Genomic DNA, 26,673 nt, shown 5'->3' with positions numbered 1-26,673 from the left:
GGCCATCTATAAAACCAGAGGGAAAAAATCTCGATCATATGGGGAACTAATTTGGTCACCAGCATCTAATTGGTATGAACAACAGAGGGATTAAAATCAAAATCTAGATTATGTTAGTATAATACACGCAAATGGAAGATCTTTAGTCTAAGGCTAACTTTTATTTTCATAATACCCTAAGGCCTTAAAAAATTGAAAAACAAATGTACTTTTTGTTGATTGTTATATACCTGCCACTATTTATTTTATTTTTCTATGAATTTTGTACATTTTTTTGACTTCTGTTTCTTATAATACAACATTATATATATATATATATATATTTTCTCTATGTACTTAATCATGTATTTCTCGAACTTGCTCAATAAAAATTAAAAAAAAAACAAAAAAAAAACAGACCATTACTGCAGGCTGCGTGACAAGGTGCTCTAAAAAGTGAAAAAAACGACATAGCACAAGCTTGGGGCCATGACATGTAATATTTGTAAGTCTCCCCTACAGCAGGCCTTACAGCCCTAAGGCAGGGTGTCTTATATTACATGTGGAGACATATCTACATTAGCAGACATGCCGCTGTGCTGGCCAGTTCCATTATTGACAGTGAAGTGGATCAGGGGAGCCATCTTAAGGTATAAATTGGACACTGGTCAAAAAGAGTTTCCCAACAACATAATAGATTCACTGAATCCTATGGTGTTTAGGATCAAACAACTTGTATCAATAAACCCAGACTGGGGGCGTGGCTGAGCTGGCGACCAAGATGGCCGCTTGACTCTGAAGCTCCGGAGCTGCCTGCATTTCAGCCAGCCGCCTCCCACACAAGCTGCCCTTTTCCCGCATAAGGTAACATCGGGTGGCAGGCTGTGGACTCGTGGCCGTGCGGGAAGCCCTCGATGACTGGGATCGTCCTGGTAACAGCGGTGCTGCGGGCTGTGCTCTCTTGGACCTGCCGTGGCTCTCGGAGGCACCGGGACAATAGGGGTCCTAGGTGAGCCTGAGGGCCGGGCCCGAGAGACGCGAGGCTGAGGCGGCTGTGGGCCCGGAGGTCCCACCGGTTATGAAGAGAATGCCGGCCATGGGCGAAACGAGGTTGATATGCCGCTCGTTACTGCGGACGGTAACCACAGCGAAGCCACAACCGAGAGTACACGGGGTGGGGAGACGGCTGGATGTGGACGCATTGTACTGCGACACAGGATCCTAGCGTGGTCATTACCCCAAGGAACAGAGCTACAGAGCTAACAAAGTTCACCCCCTTCCCCTTACTGCATGGGGTGACCAAGAACAATCACCAGTAATACCACGATTTATTATGTCATACACCGGCAAATACATGAGGTAGTGCTCACCGCAGTACTGAGGGGCCCTATTGAAGAATCTCTACCGGAATGATACACTGAACAGCTGCAGATGTCACTAGCGCAGTTGGGAATCCTGGGACACACTGTCAGAACTGTTGAGGCTTCTCCCTCATGCCAATGAGACTCGGTATGAATGGAAGACGGGGACAGACATGTGAGACTCCACTTTTCCACGCCGTGAACCACAAACAGGGCAGTTCTGAAATCATTCATACAAACGTGCCCGCAATTCCATAGTGCTCGACTGGACTATTATATTTTTGGGTTGGTACAGCGCAGCCGGCTCTATCTGTGTGCTATACAAAGGTCTTTTTTGGCAGGTGTGCTGTGGGTGGCCATATCTCACGATGGGGAGGACTGACCCCAAGCAGCGCCAATTGTCTTTCGATGTGACTAAGACCCCCAGGCAGGAAGAAACAGAAGGACCTTGACTGGTGGAGGTGTATGAGAAAGCCCTGCAGGAAAGCGTAACCCCCCTACTCTGCTTGATGCCATAATCACATTTCTACTTAAGCCAGGTAAAACACCCAGCAGGTGCGCATCATACAGAGCACTGTCACTGCTTAAGCAAGATTACAAAATATTAGCTAAGATCCTAGCCACCAGCCTCTCTCTACTAATTGACAAGATCATCTGCCCTTTCCAGGCAGGGTTTGTTCCAAACCGATCAGCCACTGTAAATCTGTGAGCAATTTTTGCTGTCATGAACCAGGTGGAGCCTACACTTCCAGCGGCGGCTATATTACTGGATGCCAAAGTAGCATTCGATTCTTTGAAATGGCCCATTTTGTACGTTGTACTGAAGAAATTAGGTATCCCGATTGGTTTCATCAGATTGATTTGACTACTATACTCTAGCCCTATATCCCGCCTAAAACTGAATGGTGATATTACCTCCCAGTTCATACTAACGTGTGGCATCAGGCAGGGTTGCCCACTCTCACCCCTGCTTTTTGGTGAGACAAATACAAGAAAAACCTGTTCACCACGGGTTGAGATTCCACCGTGGGCCACTAGTGGCCTCTTTCTACGCTAATGATGTAATGTTTGTAAGAGAGCCGAGTGCTAATCTCCCTTTGATACAGCGCAAAGTGGTGCGAATATTCTGGACTCAATCAACTGGAATAAATCAGAAATTTTACATTGACCCCGGCCACTGTACCGGTGGATGTAGATTTTCCATTGCGGTGGTGTACAGACCCACCAAGGATCTCAACATATTTTTTACATTGTAGTGCTCCTGAGGTGATTTGCTAAATTACGGGTCTGCAATCGATAAACTCAACGCAGATTGAGCGGTGGATCAAACTTCCTCTTGATTGCTGGTAGAATTGCCATTTTGAAAATGGTAGTACTCCCACATTTTTTGTACCTTTTTTCAAATATTCCAATCGCGCTTACTGTTAAATTCTTTGATACATTGTGGGCCCTGCTCATTCGATTGATATGGGCAGGCAAACAACTGCGTATTGGGTGGAATACACTAGTTATGCCATATCGACTGGGAGGGTTTAGCGTCCCAGACTTTTATTTATACTATCCGATTGCCCAAACTCATTTCACATACTACTGGTTCCATGTGCATGCCAGGTTGCAATATCTTAAACCAGAGCGCTCTCAAGTCCACCCGAGCTCACTTTCAGTCATCCTCCCACAGGGGCTTACGCGGAATCCGGAGGAGCTTCAGACATTGCCTACTGCGTGTTGGGTTTGGTCCAAGCTACATTGATACTTTCATGCCAAATTCCTGTATTCCCCTTATAGACCATTAGCCAATAACCCTTGGATACCCCCGACAATGGAAGCAATTAAGAGGTGCACTCTAGTTCGATATGGATTACATACTGTAGGCAACTTCTTCAAGGACTCACAGATGCTGACGGTGGGAGATCCAACTTCGAATGGGGATGCAGTATATATGGATAGATTTGTCCTACATAGGGTGCCTAGTTTCCTACGTGAAGCACCCCCACACAATGGAATAGGCAGATTCTTACCGCTTACTCTGACTATAACTACATCAGATGGGGAAAATTTGGTGTCCCGACTTTATCACCCAGCCTTAGCCCTCCAACCAGCAGTCGGAGGTAAAGTACGTCTGGCCTGGTAAACAGGATCTGGGTTTCCCACTGACAGATCAAATATGGTTTTATTGTTGTGAACAAACGAGACGCGTATCCAACAACCACCGGCATAAACTATTACATTGCATCGGGCATACATTACGCTGGCCAATATGGATCCTAGCATACCACACTTATGTCACAGATGTGCTGTCAACCAGGCTGGGTTTGACCACCGGGCTTGGAACTGCGGTCCCATATTAACATACTGGGAGGAGGTTTTTAGACTTCTGTCCCTGGTGTTGGACAGCACCATACAGCCTACACCACTGATGACCTTACTAGTGTATGTTAAACCATTAAAGAAAGGAGAGCACAGTTTCGCTGCCATAGCCCTATTGGTGGTGAAGTGTGAGATCTCATTGCACTGGGGTAGCGCCCGAGTTCCAATAGTCAACAAGACCGGATATATTGCGATACCACCAGTGACATATATGGCACACTGCAACCGCCAGCTGCTCGCCCGAAAGACATCTGGCATCCAAGCAGGATGACACGTAAATTAGCATTCCAAGGCAGGGAGCTTCAAAGAGCCCACCGCCTTTGGTATGTGAATCTGGCTTCCTTCTGAGTTTAGGGGATGACGACATCTCCCCCACCCCTCCCCCCCCTGCACCAGACCCTAGTGGAGCAACCAACTTGCCCTGCCGCTGTGCATACTCCAAGAAACCCAAAGGGCTGCCAGTTCTTGGCTAATTGCCAAAACAAGCACCCTTTGAGTAGAGGAGATACTCCTCTGCAGCGCAGGCAACAAAGAAGAAATATCCGGTACACCTGCCTGCCGCTATCTGGGACTACCGACGCAGCAGCCCCCCAGCAAGAGGTAGCCGTGCTCAGACAGGTTAGATCCATCCTCCCTCCAAGTGTGGGGACGCCAGGACCGACTAGAGCTGCACAATGCCCATACCTGGAGTTCTGGGCCCTTTGCAGATGCCAAGGCTTGTCGTGACCAGACCGGACACCAACGCCAAGGAAAACCGACCTGCACATCGAGGGACAGTGAGACCCACAGCGAGAATGGCCCACCTGTCCTGTTTGCCCCCTTCTCCAGAAACCAAAGACAAAGAGTGAGTCCTGGGCCGCTGCCCCCCGATACCTCTCAGCACCCCTGCACACGAGCTCCAGAGCCCAAGTCTGGAGGAGGTGGCTGTGCCCACAGGGTACTGAGACCCACAAGAGCCAAGCCCATCCTTGGGTCTGGCCAGACTGGACAGCCAGTCGCCACTAGCAGCCTTTCTGCAGGACCCTTCCAACCACGAGTGACTCCAGTACAAAATCAGATGCCAAAAGACACCACTGCACCGAGCCCTATAGCCCGAGGAGAAGTGGACCGACCTTGTCCCTACGTGATCAAAGATCTCAAGGGTTGAGTCCCTCTGTGGGTTCCCCCGGGCAGGGCCCCCCCCAGTCCCTGCCTCTTTCCGACCGAATCGTTCTCCCATTGACGTGAATGGGACCCCTGATGCCGTAACACACCTCTGCACCAGGACGCCCCAGAGCCTTTCCAAGGTGACCCGTTGGTGTGGCCTTGGACCTTGCCCCATACTCACCTTAAGCCCAAAGAACAGTCCGGTAAGTCCCTGTTACGTGCACGAATGCAGTACGTTTCCCCCCCCCAATAGGATAACATTACTGCACCCCAAAATTTGTACTAAGTGTCAACTTTAGAAAATTGTAATAATTCACAATTTGAAAAGTACTTACTTGATTCTAATGATCTTGGTATCTAAATTCATATAAAAGTGTGTAATATTTTTATGAATTGGTGTCGGATTTCTTTATTGACTGTGTGTCTCACTTACTGCTTTGTGTGTTCAATAGATGCTTAGCACTACCCTCTGATACGCTCAATTGCTCGCCCACACTACCACAAAAAAGACGACTTGGGGTGTCATTTGTGCCTCTAATTCCTTTGAGGTTTACCTGGACTCTCTGCACAGTGTACCTCTTTTTATTCCAATACATAAAGAGCCAACTTCCTACACTTATTGCAGAGGTTGAGCCTTATTCTAGGGAAATTCAGATCCGTTTGTTATCCTTGTAGCCAGCGTCAGAGACTAAGAGAGCACTATTTTTCTATCCTGGCTTCTACCTTGTAGAACTTACTGCCCTGTTCTTGGATGGCTATACAGGACCCTCTACTCCTCAAAGCTCTGAAAACCTGACTTTACTCCCAGTTCTTGGCTTAACTCTTTAGCTTGTAGAGGTGTGCTCTACCCTTCTCAGCACCATGCCAGGAAACCTGCTTAAGTGTAAGTGTGTAGAAGATTTAACGTAAGATAATGTTCACTGTTACAGAAATGTGTAAAAAGATGTAGAGAGACTGGTACAAGAATGATATCCAGAATGTAAATACTGGATGCAGTAGGCGCCAATAAGAGCTCTAGTACACAGAGACAGTTAATGGGAGGTGAAGAAAGAAGTGCCATTTGGAGCTTTGGAATGTGGACATAAAGAGGTAGTCACCAACAAAGCAACAGACGGCGGGGGGCAGAGGGACAGATGGATATGGAGGGCCACAACGCTCCTTGAGAACCACTGGAAGGCCTAATGTAATTTCTTCATTCTACAATGTATACTCTACATCTATCTGATGTACCAGCCTCTACGGAGTAACAAATGCCTGCGTCCTCGTTGTTTGTTTTACTGCTATTAATGTTAGTTTACATCAAAACTAAAATTAATACAATATTTTCAAAACCCATTTAAAAAATAAAAAAGTAAGTTTACCTGGGCAAGGTTGATACCACTTAACATCTTCTCAGAAGGCCAAAAAGGCACACAAAAAAGTCAGAGTTGGGAAATGGCCTATGTCATCAGAAGCACTTTTATCTAGTGGACAATTGCACTGAGAAAGGTAAGACCCATAACCCAATACTTGGAATGGGAGAAAGCGAAATCCCAACCCACAAAGGAAAACTGCTGCTACTAGAAAAAACAGCAAAGGATTGACTGACTGTGCTTTTTAAGGGACAGGGTCAGCTGCCAAATGATAAGGAAGCGAAATAGAATAGGTTTAGAAGGCGGTATGAAATGAAGTTGTGCGATCAGATGAAAGTAAGGTTTTACACTTTTGAAAACCAAAAGTAATTGAAAGATCCCTCCAGTATTCATTCACTTTTGCTGCACAGTACATGTCCTCATCCATCAACCTCTAAATTTCTTACTGGTTTCTGATTTTCCTCAAACGTGGACCAATTTCATTTCTTCTTTACCTCTGTGAACTGAGGAGGAGGGGGTAACTCGGCTTCAGGAAGTGGTTCCAGAGCAAATGCTAATTCAGCTGCCCTGAAAAGACAACAGGAGGAAAATTCATTAAGTCTAAAGACTGCATGCAGTCAGGTCTCATTCATACCGTGCAACACACACAAACTAAAAGTAATATCATGAAGTTGTAGATAATCCTGCCCAGTCCTCGTTGTCCCAGCATTACAGCCATCACCTCGTTCTTGCACAGCGAAGTTGGGTTCCATTACCACACTGAATACAACGAACATCCCACTAAGGCCTAGAACACTGAACTCTACGTACTCAACCTTTGTGGTTTCCAACAGTAAAGTTCTTTTTACTCACTCACACAGAGCTCAGTGGCAGCTTCAAGTGTGAAACTTAGTGCGGATACCTGAAAGATAAATCACACTAGCTTTAAAAGAAACTAGTATTACCAAAATACTTCATAATACTCACCTTCATGGTCACATGGCCAAAGTGTATGCAAGCATTTGAAAAAGTTGACTGCTTAAGAAATGTATAGTGCAGCAAAAACTGTGTGAAATGAGGAATTTTTCTGTTTAACGAGGAGCCAGTGAAGCTTCATTAAGGCAGGAGACATGTGCAGGTCTATGTCGTTTACATATTATCCTCGCTGCTATATTTTGAAAAAGTTGTAGTTTGTGCAAAGAAGTCACACAGATGAATGTTCCAACCACGATCTGGTGTTCTAGGGCTAAGTCCAAATACTTCAATTTCGCCAGAACCTTAAGAAATATGAAGAAGTGGAGAGCGGACAAGCACGAATTGGGAGAAGCAGAGGAGCGACGTTTACGTTTGATCTGCACTGATGAGAATGCTGACCAAGATCTGGAGACATGAGGAATACTGCTGGAGAAACTGCAGACATCCGGGCAGTTGGATGGGGATACGGATGCATTGTCTCAGATGGGGAACTTCGAGGTACAAGCCGTAGATGACTCTGGACACCCTGTTTAATCAGATGCTACCAGCTAGGGTGAACGGATAGGTCTAGGATGGGAGGTCGCCTGATTGACCTCAGTGGCGATGCAACGGTCATCATGGAAACATGTTCGCAGTGATGATGACCTCTATAAATCTAGGTCATCGGATGGCCACACATAGGGAGAGGCGCCATATGAAGCGGCCTCGTTAACCTGTTACCCAAGTATACACTATGGCAGAATGGCCACAGGTGTATGAATGAGTCAGGCAATGTTACTTGGAGATATATGTGATGCACTGCTCCGTCAAGTCCAACAAAATCTTTATTCGACCAACCATGTATCATAAAAGCACATAAGAAAAATGTCCAAATTCATAATTAGTTTTAAAAGAAACGACCGGTAAAGTCATTTCGAGAAGTGTGGTGCAGCAGCCAGGGCAGCTGCCTTCGGAGCACAGTTCACGGTTCGATCCCCAGCTCCAGGGGTAGCTCAGCACCATGTGACGCTGGGCAATAGCTCACCTAATTTCTACGATGGCCCCCAGAGCCTTGAGACCCGTAAGGGCGAGTAGTTTGCGCTTTACAAATACGGATTTACATTTGCAAAAACAATTGGTTCTAAAAATCTAAAATCACAATACCAATGCTTACATTGCATAAAATTTCCTCATTTTCATAGCAGCTTCAATATAACTAAGTGTTGCATGGCCGATTTCTGTGGTGTAAAGATCTTAATCCCTCTTTGTAAGAGGTAAAGTGACTGTGCAAAAGAACTGGGTGCAAAAATTGATATCTTATCGAGCCGTACAATGTGCAAAGCAGCATAAAGTGCGCAGTGGATTGAGTGGAACTGGCGTCACATGGACACTTCATGCGCACGTCAACCCAGGAGCCAGCCAAAGGGAAGGAAAGTAAATGAATGAGACTTAGTCTTTGCCGTGTCAAATAAAATCTGTGATGCGGGTTGCTGATCTAAGATAAGTAGGAATCAGTTCCAGGAACAGTAATAATTTGCATATAATTAATTATAGCACTGGAGGTAAGAGATTTTACCATTCTGATTTCTTCTATATAGGACGCAAAAATCCCTTTGACCCCTCCTTTAGTCTGAGGGCCTATGCCTTCAGGGGTGTTAAAGAGTACACTCAGACCTAGATTGTGAAAACCCTTCATTACATAGGCCAAACCTGGAAAGGCATTCATGTTGTCAAGGTTCAGACAGTCCCTCAAAACTTCCCTAGAGAAACTGGCCCGATGAGTGTCCCATAATTTAACCCATAATAATCAAGGGTCTATACCAATTAAATCTTCTAAAAATCCTATCCCTAATTCGGTAAGAATTATAACATTTGGGGTAGTTTTAGGTAATGCTAAAAGTTTACATAAAAACGTATTTTCTACTATCTGCAACTTTCTTGCAACAGAATAACTCAACTCCTGCTCCATAGGAGCCAAGAGATAAACAGTTGCTTTTATACAGCTGGATCATCTCTCTGATCGGTTTTTGCCCCTGTTCTTTAGCAAACCTCAAGATCGCATCACCAGCTACCTTCATCTTTTGCAATCACTGTACTGCTCGGTCAATTGCTGCCAAGGTTTTAACAGTTATGTTTTATTTGATTTATGTACTATTGTTCCTTGTTCATCTTAACCGGAATCTGTTGCGCTTCCAGGATCTTCAGATGCATTCTGTAATGTTATTTGGGGTCCACACTCTAGATAGTTCCTGGGACATTGTAAATGAAGGGTGGATGCTTATCCCCACGAACTGCAACTTGATTTGTCATCCGTTGTGCACAATGCGTATCTTGCACGTGATCAAAATGTATACTGCTGGCTGTATATACCCCGAAATAAAATCAAGTAAAAAAAAAAAAAAAACTAGGAAGAGATTTCAAATAGATCCAGAAAAGGGTTGATCTCCAGCAACAGAACAGGACCCCGCACTAAGAAGGAGGAGGCTGGGGTATGGGAGCTGAAGGAAGACTATTGGGTGGCCCTTCTGTAGCTTAAGAAGGGGGTGGAATGCATAGATCTTACACGCACAAGATGGGCAAGAGCAGGCTTTTTGGAGGGTGGAAGACATGGTTTGCCTGGACTTTAGCCTCATCAGGCGACACGGAAACAAGCTAATAGATGGAAAAGAAGGTAGCTAGACTGGAGAAGATAGCATAACCAGCAAGCCACAAATGACATTTTAAATGAACATGTAAAAGAGAAAATGATGCAGAAGGGTGCACCCTTAGAAGCATAAACTTTAAAGGGATGCCCGATCACAAAGCTTTGTGACAATACGCAACAGTGGTTGTCAAAGATTCATCTACTACTGGCAGAGAGAGAGTGCATACAGGACACTGGACCACAAACCAGGATTTTTCTATCAGAGCTTGTACAGAAGACAATCAGATGCACAAATGTTATCTTCTGTGGGTCCAAATTGTTAATGTTCCACCGATTACACTCCAATCGTGCAAAGACAAAGTAAATCTTTTGGCAAAGTTAAGCAGCAATTACAAAATATGAAATATGTGTTGGCGTAACCAACAATACCTCAACAAATGTGTGGTGCTTTTTGGACAGGCAAAAAAATGCACTGGAAATTCCCCTTTTCATGGAGTGTGGGGGGGAGGGAGGGGGTGTCAGCCTTTACCAATTAGCACTTACATGCAAAATAAACAGAGCATTAATTAAACTAGAAGGAAAGAAACAAAGCGAACAGAGATGCAGGTTAAAAAGGCGGCAACACATCTACTTTTCAGTCCCGCTCCCAGCAATAAGAAAAACAGCAAATCACTTACTTGTGGAGATAAGCCATCATGCTGCTTGAAGGCCAGCTAACAGGGAGACCCCAGTATGGCATTTGTGGTGAAGCTCCCAAGTTAGCAAGAAATAACAGATACCAAAGGGCTTTCAATTAATGAGGCCTGGGTTTGAGTCAAAACACATGTACACATCACTAAACTCTGGTGAACTAATTTACCAGACTGAAGGGAGATTCCGAATGCAAATAAACTCTTAACGGCTAGCTTGTTGATTCAGCCCTCAACAAATGGTAACCACTGCAACATCTTAACACGCCATGTGGTGACAACTGTTTCGGAGTATATGAAGCACATAAAGGGGTGTTTTTTTGGCCAGAGGTCTTGAACATACTATGGGGAGGGTATTTTTACAGTTAAAGCAACTTTTCAGAACATGTCTGTAATCATTATATATTTTTTGTTAAGTCTTATGATATTCAATGAGTTATTGGGGGCTTGGTTGGTGGGCACACCTAAGTGGGTTGTCCCTCGCTATCATGAAGGAGACAACCTGCCCGTGATCGCTTTGGATCAGGCACACTTGTACATGACTTCTTAATGAACTGAATCGAAAGGCTAATAGGTTAGGAACATTTGAATGAAATGGGAGGATTATCACAGTAACAATTTGAGTCACAGGGCTTTGTAATATCTCAGCAGGCTCCAATCAAACACTTTGATTCAGAGGCACACACCAACTCGATAAAGCAACAAGTCAGACACATTTCGCACTTTTCTTTATCTATGGGAGTCGTGACAATATGGATGAGAAGGGAGACAAAAAGCTATTTGAAGCCACCAAAAGGATTTCAGACACAGCCACACCTTAATGGCAGACATACATGCATAGGCAATTTGCTAGCCCTCAACATAAAAACAATATTTTATTCTGGAGATCATGAAACCGGTCATTGATGGTGACTTGAAATTGTGTGGGGTGACATGAAACATGTGGCTGATCCAACAGTTGACAGGTCTAGCTCAAGATCTGGGAACGAGATCATTAACTTCAAACTCACTACAGAGAATAATCTGATATTTACAGCGGATGGGGACAACTGAAACTTGCGATTAGGGAGTACGCATTGCCCTCTTCTGTACACTATTTACACATCAGAATTGAGGCAAGTCTTTGGAAAAGCTCACATTATAATGGAGTAGGATTATTTGGGGATGCCCACATTAGTCTACGTGCCTGTACTAGGGACATATACATTTATAGAGATTGTCAGGATGCCAACGTGATATTGCCAGACCTTTACATCTCGAAGGGCACAGTAAGAGACTTTAGAAATGATTATTTTAAAGTAAAAACTATTGACACCGGTGAAATATGAACCTTTTCAAGTGCCGGTGAAGGTGGAACATTTGAGGTCAGACAGGCACTTAACAACAAACAGCTTAAACTTGATAAAACCAGTAAGAGCTCGAATCCTTACACAAAAGAAATGGAAACACTGTCAGACACAAAAGTGGAATGCTCTACTTCGAAGACTGCAAAGGATCCAAAACATGTTAGCAAGATAACTTTTACCCCTCTGCTTAGGGAAAGAAACACAACATCGCTCCAGGCCTTTTAATGCTTATCTATGGCCAAACCTTCTGCCTTCAATGCTCTCTGCATTGTCCACAGACATAAATGGCAAGAGCTCTCCCTTCAACCACGTAATGATGCAAATATATCCCCAGAACAAACAGCCACTAACAGTCTGGCGCCAGTGCTGATCACCCTCTCATCCATTCAAAAAGAAATGCACAGGTGGCATATATGTCCATGTACAGACAGCCGACCATTTGGGATTCAGGAAGGATGAAAAGATCCGGTTCATTCCAAACAGATAATGCAGGATCAAGTGAACTAATAACCAGAACCAAATTCCCACACACAGAGAATAAGGTAATCTGATGACACCACATCCTAAAACTGGAACCTATCCCCCCAAAAAGATGGTAGGCAGAATCATGTGAAACTATATCTCACTTCACCACAGGCTAAAGTGCAGCTACATGCTCGCAGGACATGAGAAGCCCTATCCACTATTCATAATACATGACACCATAACACTTCTCCACAGGCCACACTCACACAACATGCCTTTCCAACAAGACAGTGACCTAAAACTCAAGCATTCTAACCCATATTCCGCTTTTCTCTATATGTTGGAGCACTGCAACACATGCAAAGAGCACCGCTCTGTTTATCACACACAACATCAAAACACTTCATGTAAACTCCACAAGCAATATCATTCTAGCCAAGCATCCATATATAGAGTGTAGCAAGCACATGTCCACTGATGCACTTTGGCGCCTCATCAGGCGTTTGGCCCACAATATAAATGCTACTATGATACAACAGTGATATGAAACTGGTTGTAATTGTAGTCCTATGCTAATTGTGCTAAACTAATGCTTGTTGGCCTATGGTCTATCCTGTTTTTTAGCTTTTGTACATCTAGTCACCATAAGAAAGGCTCTGAAGCACTAGAGACAGTTACTCTCACTAGCAAACTAGGTGCCGCTCGAGTGAGGAGTTTGTTCTGCTTTCCTGCTTTGCTCGCCACAGGAGTGGTTGGGAGCCTACGCCTACCTGGGGGAACATTAATTGCAAGTCCGGCCGCAGCGGAGGTGAGAGGCGCAGGCGAGCGGGACTGCGAGGACCAGCAGTCCATCTGTCATCGCCAGCTGGTTCCTCTTCCCGCCGCGCCTCGCGCCCCCTCCCAGTGCCACGCCCCATTGTCATACTTAGGAGATCCTCCTCACGCGCGCAGCGGGACGCGCGCGGGGCGGTCACCGGGGCGAAGACCGGGCAAAGAGCGGGCCGTTCTAGGCCGTTAGAGGCCGGTAGAGACCGGACCGGGCCCCCCCTCTAACGCCCCCGCTAAATTGCCCCATCAGTTACCCCAGTATGGCGTCCAGAGCCTTAAGGAGTAAGTCTGTACAACAAGGCGCAAGTACTTTGGAAAATTTTTTCCCCAAGGCGAGCTCCCAAATTAGTAAGTGTTATTCTACCATGGACTCTCACCTTGAGATGGGTCCTGAAAGTGTGTTCTTGGACCACGGGGGATCTGCCTCAAATGATGTTAGTACACCCATCACTATGGACGTTACCCATATGTCATTATTGGACAGCATTGACCAGACTATTGAGTCGGTCCTTCAGCAGCTAAGAACTCCTGTAACGCAGAGGGATCGAAATTCCTCACGGCCATCTGGGACTTCTGACCATTCTGCTGTTCTGGACAACATGGGATCAAACACGCCTGAAGCGGGTCAGGCGGTCCTGTTAACAGACCCTGTAGATAGTGGGGTGGTACAGCCTTTAAAAAGGAAAAGGCCCAGGGAAATAAAGAGGGCAAAAAGGGCAAAAATTGATATAACTGAATCATCCCTCGAAGAAAGTACAGACATTTCGGTTTCCCCTGAGCTTATTCTATCTGGGTCTGGGCCGGATCTTGTGGCCTCGCCAGCTCCTGTGCTATCATCAGCAGCGGCGGGTCCATTTATCTTTGGTGGGGTATCCTCCAATAGTACAGATATAATAATTAATTCGCTCGCAGTTATTATTAAGAATCTGTTAACCCCCATCTCAGCTGGACTAGAGGCTATAGAGAATCTACTCCAGTCCCGGGAAAATAACCATACTAGGAAAAGCCCTGGTATAGCTACAAATGCTCCTATAGCTACCGGGGAACCACCTGGGAATAGTTCACTTCCCTCCACATTGCCCCAGGTCTCCAGTAGGGTATCGCTGAGTACAAATGGTGCGTCTGTTTCTCAGACGCGCACTTTGTTACCTCCAGCACCTAGGCCCCCTGTTCCGGCTCCCAGGAGATCCAAGTTACCCCCTGCGCCGCAATTCGCGCCGCAGTCAAGGGCGACAGTGGGTCCTATAAATGCCCCGAGTGATGGTCTTGCCCCCCCCCCTGATAGGCGCAGGATGGTTAACCTGCCCCCAGAAGCTGTTCCATATACGGCAATCATGGTGGGAGTTCCTGAGCTAACTGGTGGTGTTCGGGAGACTCAAGACTCCCTACGCAATAAGGTTATAAGCTGGCTCAGCATCAATAGGCCGCTGCCCCCAAACTTGAAAGGTGAGGTTCTGATGGTAAGGAGGATTCCATGGATTGGCCCTACTATAAAGAACAGGGCAGGGGACTGTATCGTTCTAAGTTTCAAGAGCCCACACGTTGCAAACTATATCTGCAACTGGCTTGTAAGGCCTGATAAGTCCAAAATAGAACTTATACCCCTCTCATATTTCTATCCTAGTGGTAGCAACACGGTGGGAGGGAGTGAGAAGGGGTGGACTAGGGTGGGCTTTGCTGTAGATGGCTCCCGCTACAGACCAAGACACTCCTTATCAACTGCCCAGGCAAATTTCATACATCATAACAGGTTTTCCTGTTTGGATCAGGTCGATTGACCACAAACCAGGGCAATCCTGTGTGGTCCTGGGAAGATGGTGGATGACGTGCAAAGACGTGTAGGATCGGGTATAGTCCCTACGACGGAACTAACCCGGCTGCATACCGCGAATGAGCGAGGGGCTGACACGGACAACAGTCTGTGCCAATTGGGACCCTCACCTAATACCGGGTCTGCCCATATTCTGCAAACAGGGGCATCGGAGCTGGCCGGGCCTGCCGCCATCGCGGTCTGCGGAAGTGGCTCCCTAGACACTGGTTTATCCATGGTCACTCCGCAACCTCTTATTGAAGCCCAGGGCAACCTGCCACCTGACCCAGGTTTGAGAATTCTCTCCTGGAATGTGGCAGGAATCGCAAACAAGGAAGGCTCTCCAGAATGGGATTGCCTGGTAGGTGGATGTGATATACTCCTCTTCCAGGAGACTTGGGCGAGGGCCACCCAGTCTAGGAGAGGGTTTGATGTATTCGAAATCCCTGCCAAATGGGCTGGGAGGGGGAGGCCATCAGGTGGCTTGGCAATCTGGATTGCGAGTCACACTGGGTGCCAGGCGGAGCAGGTTTACACGTGTTCGCAGGACATCCAGTGTGTGCGGCTCACATGGCCTGGTAAAACTCCGTGGGCCATTGTCAACGTCTACTCGCGACCAGTGGCCTCGCCAAACGAATCACCAACCCTAAATGATTTGGCCTCCTTCTTGGGCCAACTTCCGGGTGACCTCAAGGTGGTGCTTGGAGGAGACTTCAATTGCCACTTTGAACCTTTGGAAGGTCTACTGGATGGTGCCCTTACGGCCGAGGATGTCCACTGGGGGGTTCCACCCTCATCTTCTCCTCACCCTAAAGCCTGGTCCCCTCTAGCATTACAACTCATGTCCCTTACCCTGAATTGCGCACTGAGGGCGTGTAATGGTCGTACCCCTTCCGATGCCCCCTCAGTGTGTACTTTCAACAGGAGGGGCCATGAGTCGAGGCTAGATTACATCATGGTGGACATTACACTCTGGCCTAAAGTGCTTGACTTCAGGGTAATTAAGAGGTCTGATAGTGATCACAATGCCCTTTGCCTAAATATCCTGTGCCCCCTGCCTATGTCGGATTCATCCCCAGTTGGCCAAGGGGAAGATCCGGGGGATTTGTTCCTCACAACAAATAGGCGCCGGGTCAAGTGGGGAAAGTTGGTGAGCTCGGAAGAGTCCATTAAGAAATTATATGAGCTGGCACTCCCCTGCTTCATGGAGGTGGATGCTCTCCTGAATGAACTAAGAACCCCAGATTACTACGAGAAACTGGGAAACATACACCAGGATTTAGTGAGGGATTCGGCTGAGGTATTCCATCCGGAGGTCCCAACCAGAAAGAAAAGGACCCTTGTTCCCTCTTGGTACACCTCAGATTGCAGGGCAGCAAAATCTGAGCTCATTGCAGCAATAAAAGAGGGGTCAGATAAGGCCAATGTACGTGACCTTAGGAAGCACTATAAATCAGTGCTGGCGACTGCAAGGACCGAGTGGGACTGGAACCACTGGCAGGATCTTCATGATGCCCTAAAAGCTAGGGACTCCCGGAAATTCTGGGCCCTTGTAAACAATGGGACAGGGGAATTTAGTAAAGCGATCGAGCCCAATATAGCCCCTGCGGTCTGGGAGGCCCACTTTGGGGCTCTTTACCAAGATACTAGTTCCTGCCCGGACGCAGAGTTGCAACTGCCCTTGGGTACTCAGGATTTTGGAATGGAACTATCCCTGGGGGAAGTGGAGCTTGCCCTAGAACGCTTACCAGTGGGGAAGGCGCCAGGACTGGATAGGTTACCCGGGGATCTATTTAGGCATCACCCGGACATCTGGGGCCCATACCATCTCATTCTCTTCAATGCCATTCTTGGAGGTATGGCGATCCCTGGGTCGTGGCTGGGGGCAGAGATTGTGCCCATCCATAAGAAGGGTTCTACTCTGCTCCCCGCCAACTACAGGCCTATAAGCCTTATAGATGTGCCCCAAAAGCTCTTTGCGCGCCTCATCTTAGACCATCTCCTAGACTGGGTCGAGGATAATGACATCATGAGCCCCCTCCAGGCTGGCTTCAGGAAGAACACGTCGACCATGGACCAAATTTTTCGCCTCCTTCTGCTGTATTGGAAGACGGTCACGCTAGAGGGAGGTCGACTGTACATGGTCTTCGTGGACCTGAGGTCAGCCTTTGACCTGGTCCCCAGGGGGAAGTTATGGGAGGTTCTGCAGAAGCTAGGAGTTCCCCCCCACCTCCTCAGTATCATCATTAGGCTGCATGAGAACAACTTTGCGCAAGTGAGGTGTGGGAGGGATGGTAAGCCCTCGGGCAAATTCCCGGTCCGCCGAGGTGTCAGACAGGGCTGTGTTTTGGCTCCGACACTGTTCTGTCTGTACATTAACAGCGTCATTCAACATCTTGACGCTGTTGGGGACAATGATGCACCGGTTCTGGCAGGAAGGAGGGTCCCGGCAATTATGTTTGCCGACGATACCCTCCTTCTTTCCAAATCCCCCATGGGGATCCAGAGGATTGTGGACGGTTTTGGCCATTTCTGTCGACAACATGGGTTGGAGGTGAACACGGAAAAAACTAAGTTCATGATCTTCAACCCCCCCACCAAAACCAGACCCAATCCAAAACTGGGGGAAACTAGCCTTGAAAGGGTCTCGACCTTTATTTATCTGGGGGTATCACTCCAAGAAAATCTGACATGGGACTCCCAGGTAGCAAGATCTAGGTTGAAACTTTCCCAGCTATCGGGCGCACTCTTGAGGGTGTCCAATAAGTCCACCTTCAAGCCTGTTAGTCCGGCCTTGGAAACGTATAGGACCCAGGCGAAGGCAGCAGCCACCTACGGCAGTGAGCTGTGGGGACATAAAGCTGGGAAGGTCATGGCAGGGGTGGAAAATTGTTTTCTCAGACGTTTACTTGCTCTCCCGCAAGGCACACCACTCCTCCCCCTAAGACTCGACCTGGGCCTTCCGTCAATTGCAGAGGATCTACGGTCGAAACCTGTGAAGTTCTGGCACCGGATATGGACCACCGAGGAACTGTATCACTATAGGCAGGACCTTATACACGTCATGAGGCTGGATGTTAACGGCAAGATCCCTTGGCTGGCATTTATTAAGTCGGAACTGTCTAGCCTGAATTTGCCAGATTTATGGGATGATCCAGCTCAGGGCTGCCGAAAGATTTCGCGTAAAACCCTCGCACAGCTCTACAAGAACAAAAGCCTTGCTGATATGGACAATGCTTATGATAGTGGCACCTTGACGGGACGTTTTATAGTATCCAAAAATTCCTTTGTGTTTGAACCTTTTATGGATTTAATTTATCCTCTTTTGGCGAGGAAGCTGTTCCTGCAATGGAGGTTTGGCACGCTCCCTACTAAAGTTTTTACCTATAAATGGACGCTAGGGGGTGACAAGCTCTGCCCATGCTGTAAAGCTAATGATGAAGACGATTTGCACATAATGTTTTGTTGCCATGCCTACCGGAGCCCGAGGAGGCGCTGGTTAGCTCCTCTATGTCGGAACCTGGGCTTCAGGAAGTATTTACAGGCCTACAGGGTTATGAAAACTAACACCCTGGGCCACATTGTGTTTGCGGTTTCCAAATTCTTAATGGCAGCATGGATAATAAGGAAGAAAATGTCTGGTTAATTCATATTACCTTGTATTTTCTAACATTGCAGGTCCAGTAGGATTTTTATTGTATATATTGTGTTTTATCTATATGTATTTTTACTGCATCTTTTATGGCCCATGTGGCCGAAATAAAGAATTTTTGGAATTGGAATTGGAAATAATACTGCAAGGCTCCCAGACACTAGGGATAACTACATTCCCAGACAACATGTGCAACTTTCTCAAGCACGTGACAGCTGCACTTTGAGTTGCTGCACTTACACATGTTCTATAGCAATTTTCCAACTCTAAGGCCTTGATGGAATCCAGTTGCTTTTTTTTTGTTTAAATCTGTTTTATCAGTATTCTTTAACATACAATCGCTTGGAAAAAACAGGTACAATCACAGGTAATGGTCATTCCATTGCAAAACACAGTTGCCACATATAATACAATCTTCATAATGTACATTGTTTCCATTACAATGTAGCGAACATTCCGAGGCCGATCTTATCCATACAAGGGATGGTGCGTAATCACAAGTGTGAGGTGCCCGTTCCAACCCTTACCTGCAGGTAATGGGGAGGAGGTGGTTGGACAAACAAAAATAACTGGGAAAAACTTGGCCTAGCTGAGGTGTTGAATTAGTTAATCGCAAACACAGTGCACACATTTGCAGCCCCAAGCGTCAGCAAGAGGATGTAGTGAGTTGGGCGAGCACTTTGTCCATCCGCTGCACGTCTACTTCAAGTGTGCAAGGGTGGACCAGGGCCTTGCAGCACACAGTTCCACCGGGTGGGAAGTGGTGGGAGCATGTGCATCTTGTGGCAGTTCATCGTGAAAATAATGCAGGATAGCATCCCAATTCACAGATATGGGGATTGTGCGGAGGCCTAGGGTGGCCTCAGTGTGCAGTGCCACAATTTCCACCCTAGCACACACTAGTAGCTTCTGTCTCCAGGCCATGGAGGGGGTGGGGGGTGACTTCCATGTTTTTGTGATCAGGGGTTTGGCCACTTAGATGCCTACATCAAGAAAGCGAGAGTTGAATTTCTGCTGTTTGCCTCTGGGGTAGGGGTGTAATAGACACTCCTCCCAGGTGTGCATTAGGCTGCAGCTAGTGCAGCCAGTTATGGCAGCGCCAACTGAGCGCCAGAAGGCATGTGGGGTTGGGCAGGCACTTAGCATGTGAAGGAGGTCGGCATCAGTGGCACGCACCTGGGGCAGACGGACGGCGTTCATGCAGTGAAATAATCTGTTTATTTTGGCTGAGGTGAATTATGCTCTTTGTATTATGTAATGCTGGATGAGGCGAAAGCGGGCATTACAGGGAATGTATGTGGGACTACACAGTACCTCAGCCCATTCCTTATCGGTGAAGGGGCGATGACTGTCTGCCTCCCAGTGTTGCCTCAAGGGGGTTTGTGTCACCTCTGTGTGCTGGCATATTGAAGCAGCGAACCATTTGGTGAGATACCTTCCCCTCTACATGACACGTAAATACTGGATGGTTAAATGCGTTGTGTGTTCCACAGCCATGTCCCTTTATTTGGTACCCAGGGCGGCAAACAGGGAGTTCTACAGTAGAAATTGACTGGGGAAGGCCACTGGTTTCTGTTAGAGTTTCATAAGGCAGTAGGGTAGCATATTGGTATAAATCACCCAGTGTGTGAATACCTGCCTCTAGCCAGGCTGTCAGTTTGGCAGATGAGGTCACGGAGTCAACCCACTGCGTGCCCTGCTGGGGCAGTGCTGGTGCATATGGCAGCGTCAAACGTGTTCTATATATACTTTTGACTTATTGGAACGCGACTCTCAAGAGTAGAGGCTAACGTCGTCTGCATTTGGGGCAGGTGTGTAATAGCAGGAGTATGGATGCAGTTGACAGGGAGAGAGCGGCAGTGTCTTGTAGCTGAAGTCCTGCCAACCACTTCGCTGCCCATTGCAGCTGTGAGGCAAGATAGTACTGCTCCACATTAGGCATCACCAATCAGCCCCCATCAGTTGACAGGCAAAGTTTAGTAAGGACTACGCGACATCGGGATTATTCCACATGAATTATCTCACTGCCCGTTCAATGTGTGAAAAGGGCAGGACGAGATGTACAGGGGCAGATAATGGAAGCAAGAAAGACTTTTGGGACCGGAGAGCCGCGATCGCCTACCCCAGGTTACTGTCCAGTAGGTCTGCTTGCTGGTGATAGATTCTGATACCTAGATAACGGAAGGTGTCAGGCTGCCACTTGATGCGACTTCCGTTGAGAGCGGGAGCATGGTCCATGCATGAAAGGATAAAGAAATGATTTTCTCCAATTAACCGGCAGTCCATAAAGGTCTGCAAAGTCACAGAGTATTTGGGCCACAGAAGCTGGGAGCGATTGCGCATCTCTAAGATATGCCAAGATATCGTCTGCTTAAGCAAGACAATATGTGTGCCGTCTCCCAGAGGGATACCCCAATCCACACCCTGCTCCTGGACCACAGCCGCAAGTGGCTCAACAGCCAAAGAGAGAAACAGCGGGGACATCGAGCATCCCTGACAGGTTCTACGACACACCGCTATGGGGGCGGAGTTGTAGGGGCAAGTTTTCACCCTAGCCGTCGGCAATGTGTAGAACAAGCAGAGGAATCTGCCATTGATGCCGTATCTGGTCAGGGCAGCAAAAAGAAAGTCCCACTCAAGGAAGTCAAAGGCTTTCTCAAGCTCTAGAACCAGATACCCAGATTGTGGCCATTTTTAGGGGAGTAGGTAGAGACACCTCAAGTTCAATGATGTGCTGCGAGATGGAACAAAGCTGTCTGGTTGGAGTGGACCAGAGATGGAACCAACGGTGCCAGGAAGTCAGTAAGCACCTTATCCAGGATTTTTTTTTCACAACAGATTTTATTGATTGATTAGACAAAGGGATAATCACAGTTTTCCACAATCAGGAAGGCACTGTCAAGTGGCAAAGCATAGTTTAATATACGTACAGTCCAATCAAGCGAAAGAGAAGAGGAAAATGGAAGGAAACCCCCCCCCCAACCACCTCCAGCCACCCCAACTACCCAGCGTCCCATCTACCCACCCCTTAACCCACCCTAACCCAATGCACGTGATCACAACAGTTCCAACAATTGATCGCATTACAGCAATCATCGAGTGTCACTCTAGGCCCGGAGGTCCTCCAATGTAGGCAACTCATCTCCCGGGGCAGCCGGAGGTTCCAGAGTCAAATCCCTGTAGTCTGCCCACCGTTTCCATATTTTAAAGTGTTTCCGTGGGCACCCCCTGGCCTCAAACACAGGTCGTTCCAATCCCATATAGTAGTCAAGCCCCGCCTTCCAGGCCCCAAGTGGCGGAGCTCGATCACTCTTCCATGCCCTCGCCAGGTCCCGCTTGGCCACCACTAGACCCAACAGTAGGAGGTGACGCTTGTAAAGGTTTCCGCCCACATTCTCCAATACATGTAGAAGACCCAGCCGGGGAGACCGGGGGAGATCCCATCCCAGCACCTCCGACAGACAGCTCCAAACCCCGTGCCAGAACCGGGTCAGACCAACACATGACCACACCGTGTGCAACAGCGTACCTCTCTCAGTCCCACAACGCAGGCACACTGGGGATGCAATCAGGCCCGCCCTATACAGTCTCTCCCGGGTATAGTATGCCCTATGTAGGTATTTAAACTGAATCAGTCGGAGACGTACTGCAATCGCCGCCCCACGTGGCGATTCCAAGGCCTCCCTCCAATCATCCTCATCCAGGGGACCAACATCTTTTTCCCAGGAGTCCTTGAGCGGGAGCAAAGAGGCGGCGCAGTGAGTGACCAGGGTTTGGTAAATTCGGGACACCTTCTTGTCACCCAGGTCTCCCATAAAGATTTTAGCTTCCATTGGGCTGAATTCCGGCAGTCGTTCGAGTCCGACCAGGCTCGGAGCAAGCGCGTGGCGGAATTGTAGGTATTTAAAGAATTGGGATTTAGGCATGTGAAATTCCAAGCTAAGGTCCTGAAAGGATTTAAGCGTAGTCCCAGTTAGCACATGACCAAGGGAAGAGATTCCAATGGAGTCCCAGCCCCCAAATCCCGGCAACGAGGACAAGGCGGGAAGTAGTCCGTTCTTCCACAATGGGGTCTCCGCCGTCAATTTACCCCACCATCCCATACGGCGCAGCGCCTGCCGCCATATCACGAAGACCACCTGCGTGACCCGGGGCAAGTCTTTCCGCAGCCTGGCCGAGTACAGTAGCGTATGAAGCGTGTTATCGCCCATCAGCGAGCGCTCAAGGGCATATGCGGGGTCCCCCCTATCACCGTACCACCACTCGTTAAGAACTAAAAGGTGGGAGGCTTGATAGTACGATAGGAGGTCCGACGTGGCCAGCCCCCCACAGTAAGTGGACAGGAAGCATGTCCGCAGCGCCACCCTGGCGGCGCCCCCGGCCCACAGAAAGCGGCCCAGTACTGAGTTGACCCGACGGAACCACCGTGGATCTATCTGGTACGGGTGGTTCTGTAGCTGGTACAGCATGCGCGGGAGCGCAACCATTTTGAAGATCGCAGATCTTCCAAAGATCGTGAGAGGCATCCGGGACCACGTCCTGATGTCTGCCTGAACCTTCTCCCATACCGGCAGTACGTTGCGCTCCCACGCTATGTCAGAGGACTCGGATAGGAAGACACCCAGGTATTGCAGTCCTCCAGCCGCCACCCGTAGGGCCGACGCCCAGGGGCAGACACCGGAGCCCCCGCCCAGCACCCAAAGGGTGGACTTACGTGGATTGAGGAAGAGCCCCGACACCTCGCCGAATATGCGCATAATCTCCAGTATACGGGGCCGGACCGGTCGAGATCTGTAAGAAAGAAGAGGACATCATCCGCATAGAGAGCAATTCTATCGGAGAGTCCCCCACCCCACACAAAGCCGCGAAGTTGTGCATCGATGCGCACCCAGGAAGCCAGGGGCTCCATGACCAACGCAAAGAGATAGGGGGATAACGGGCATCCTTGCCGGGTCCCCCGACCTATCGAGAATCTCTCCGAGATCGCCCCGGATACCCGCACGGAAGCGGTCAAATCAGTGTACAGTAGTTTGACATAGGAGGTAAACACCGGGCCCAGGTTAAGGCGCGGTAGGAGGGCGAACAGGTAGGGCCAGCTGACCGAGTCAAATGCTCTATCTATGTCCGCGAGCAATAAGGCAGCCCGCTCGTCAGAGGACCTCATAGCGTCGATGGCCGCCTGCGCTCGCCTGATGTTGTGCCGCGTCGCCCTGTGGGGCATGAAGCCCGCCTGGTCCGGATGTACAAGGTCGGCCACGTAAGGGAGGAGGCGGTTAGCCAGGGCCTTTGCCAGCAGTTTAGCCTCAAAGTTGAGTAGAGAAATGGGGCGATACGAGTCGTGTCGGCCTGGGGGCCTGCCGGGCTTCTGAAAGACCACAACCTCGGCGTGACGCCAGTCTGCTGGCATGCAACCCTGTTCCCTCGCCAACTCCAGCGCCACCCTGTAGTGGGATCCTAATTGAAGATGAAACTTCTTATAAAATTCACACGGAAAGCCACTTGGGCCAGGCGCCTTCCCAGGGTTAAGCTGCCCCAACGCTTCTCCTAGCTCCTCCGCTGTGAGGGGAAGGTCCAGGGATGCCCTGGTGTCATCAGAAACAGCCCGGGGGGGCAGATCCGCTATAAATTTGTCAATCGCAGCAGCCGGGAGGCAGTCCCGTTGTGCATATAGGTCTGCGTAGTAGCAGGCAAAACTTGCCGCCAGCGCGGCCGGGTCTGTGATAGAGACTCCCTCTCCGTCCGTGAGTCCCGGTAGTGTAACAGGTTGCATGACGTGTTGACATAGCCTATGTAACATGGTACAGGACTTTTCACCCCACTGATATACCCTACTCCGCGTGGCCAGCCATGCCTGCCGCGCCTCGTCCATCAGGATAGATACGTAGGACTGCTGTGCCTGTAGGAGCAACCGAACCGCAATCCCGTCCCCCTCCCTCTGACATCGCTGCTCCAGGTGTTCGACCTGCACTGCCGCCGCAACGATAGCCTCCCGACGACGCCGACGGGCTGCCGCGCACCACGCCATATCCACCCCTCGCAGTGTAGGCTTCATGGCCTCCCAGACCAACGCTGCATCGACGTCCCCGACCAGGTTCTCCTGCCAGTAATGGGCGATCGCGCCGCGCATGTGTTGAACATAATCTGCCTGTTGAAGATGCCACGAGGACATTCTCCACCGGAACGGCTGACGCTTCCTATGTAACTCCACCTGTACCGCGACAGGAGAATGGTCAGACAGTCCCCGAGGCAGAATTTTGGCTTCTCTCACTCTGTCAAGGAAAGCCCCCGGCATAAAGACATAATCTAGTCGAGAAAAGGAACCATGTACGGCAGACACATACGTATATTCTCTCACCGTGGCATGCATATGTCTCCAGACATCTACCCAGCCCAGGCCCTCAACCGCCGCACTCAGTCTGGTAGGGACAGTCGCCGCCACTGCGCCCGCTTACGATCCATGCAAACATCCATAACATCATTCCAGTCGCCGCCCAGCACAGCCAGGGAATCCGGGATGTCCGCCCACACCTCAAACAGCCGTTCAGCCAGAGCCCACTGCAGCAGGGGGGGGGGGGGGGGGGGAGCATACACACTCCCAAACACTACCGGTTCAGTACCAATCATACCCTTAATAAAGACGTAGCGGCCCTGTGGGTCCAGCCATTGTCGCTCATGAGTGTAGGCCAGTCTGCGGTGAACTAGAATGGCGACCCCCTCCAACCTCTGGAGAACCCAGCATGAAACCCCTGTTGGTAACCAAATCTCTGCAGGCTCAGCACCTTTGTACCCATCATGTGCGTTTCTTGCAACAATAAGACATCGGCAGCCTCCCGCTTACCCCATCGTAAGACCGCTCCCCTCTTAATTTTGTCCAGCATCCCCCTGACCTTCCAGCTTAATATTTTCATTGACTCCCTAGGGAGTCCCGTAGACGGTAAATCAACCATAGTCAAGGTGGAAATGATCCCAAGGACCCCAGCGCCCAGTCCAGACACTCCTTTCAAGTAACGGTACAGCTTCAGTAATCACGTGCACTCCCCCCTGGCCACCCTAAACCCCCCCCCAAACACCCCTTCCCCAACACTCCAACCCCCGGAACCAGCCCCCCACCCCTACGCTCCACGGAACTCTGAAGCATCTGTCGCGGCATGGGGAGCCTCGGGCCCAAAACAGAGTGCCCAAGACCAACCATACCAATGGATCCCAACTATTCCCTCTAACGAAGAACCACCCCCTCAGGGCCACCCCCCACCCGTGGGGATTAGGTAGCCCGGTAAGACCGGCACCCCGAACCCACCATACCACCCCCCATCAACATCAGCCTATGACACCACGGCAGTTCGGCGGCATTGTCACAAGCCAGGGCAGGCCCGGCCAAAATCCGTGGAGTGCCACAGCACCATGCGCTCAATGAACAGTTGACCAGGTAGTCACGACCCATCCTCGATTCGACCCCTCGTGGTCCTCAAAGGCCGGAGTAGCACTCACGTCCAAAAATTCAATTTTCTCTTCCAGACTGGTCAGTGTCAGGTTGTGTCTCAACCGGCTGGCCATTGCGAGCGAGGGATCTTTTCCGAGACCTGGACTTCCTAGGACGCCTGCTCTCGGTCGCAGGATCGCCCCTCTCCTGCGAGGACCTGCGCGACGGGCCGGATCCCAAGCCCGGCTGGGCGTGTGGCCGGATCCTGACTGTCTCATCCGTCCACCTGAACACCTCCTCCGGGGAATCAAAGAAGTGAGTTTTCGACTGGAAAATGACCCGGAGTCGGGCCGGATAGAGCAAGGAGTACTGTATCTTCAAGCCGCGCAGCTTAGCCTTCGCATCCAGGAATGAGTGGCGCTGCTGCTGGACGAGTCTAGTGTAGTCCGGGAAGATCATAATTCTGTGGCTTTCGAACAGAAGTATCTCCTTGGCCCTAGCTTCCCGTAAGATGATGTCCCGGTCGTGGAAGTTCAGCAATCGGGCTATGACTGGACGAGGACGCTCTCCAACTGGTGGTTTTGGCATCAGGGCTCTGTGGGCGCGTTCAATCACGAAGCATCGCGACAGGGCGTCCGGGGGGAGCCAGCTCTCCAGCCATTGTGTCAAGAAGCTATCCAT

General features: G+C 49.1%; 1 protein-coding gene across 1 annotated transcript in view; it reads right to left on the bottom strand.

The window, feature by feature from the left end:
* The window catches only part of CDC23 (cell division cycle 23), an 88,116-nt gene that overhangs the window by 51,100 nt on the left and 10,343 nt on the right, over positions 1-26,673 (bottom strand). Inside the window, exon 2 of the mRNA XM_078652716.1 lies at positions 6,700-6,772. Coding sequence (XP_078508842.1) covers positions 6,700-6,772 — 73 coding nt within the window. The remainder of the gene's footprint in view (positions 1-6,699; positions 6,773-26,673) is intronic.

The sequence above is a fragment of the Lissotriton helveticus genome, chromosome 7 (genome assembly GCF_964261635.1).
Source record: "Lissotriton helveticus chromosome 7, aLisHel1.1, whole genome shotgun sequence".
Lineage (NCBI taxonomy): Eukaryota > Metazoa > Chordata > Amphibia > Caudata > Salamandridae > Lissotriton > Lissotriton helveticus.
The sequence above is the reverse complement of the archived record's forward strand: the minus strand, read 5'-3'. Positions and strand labels throughout refer to the sequence as shown.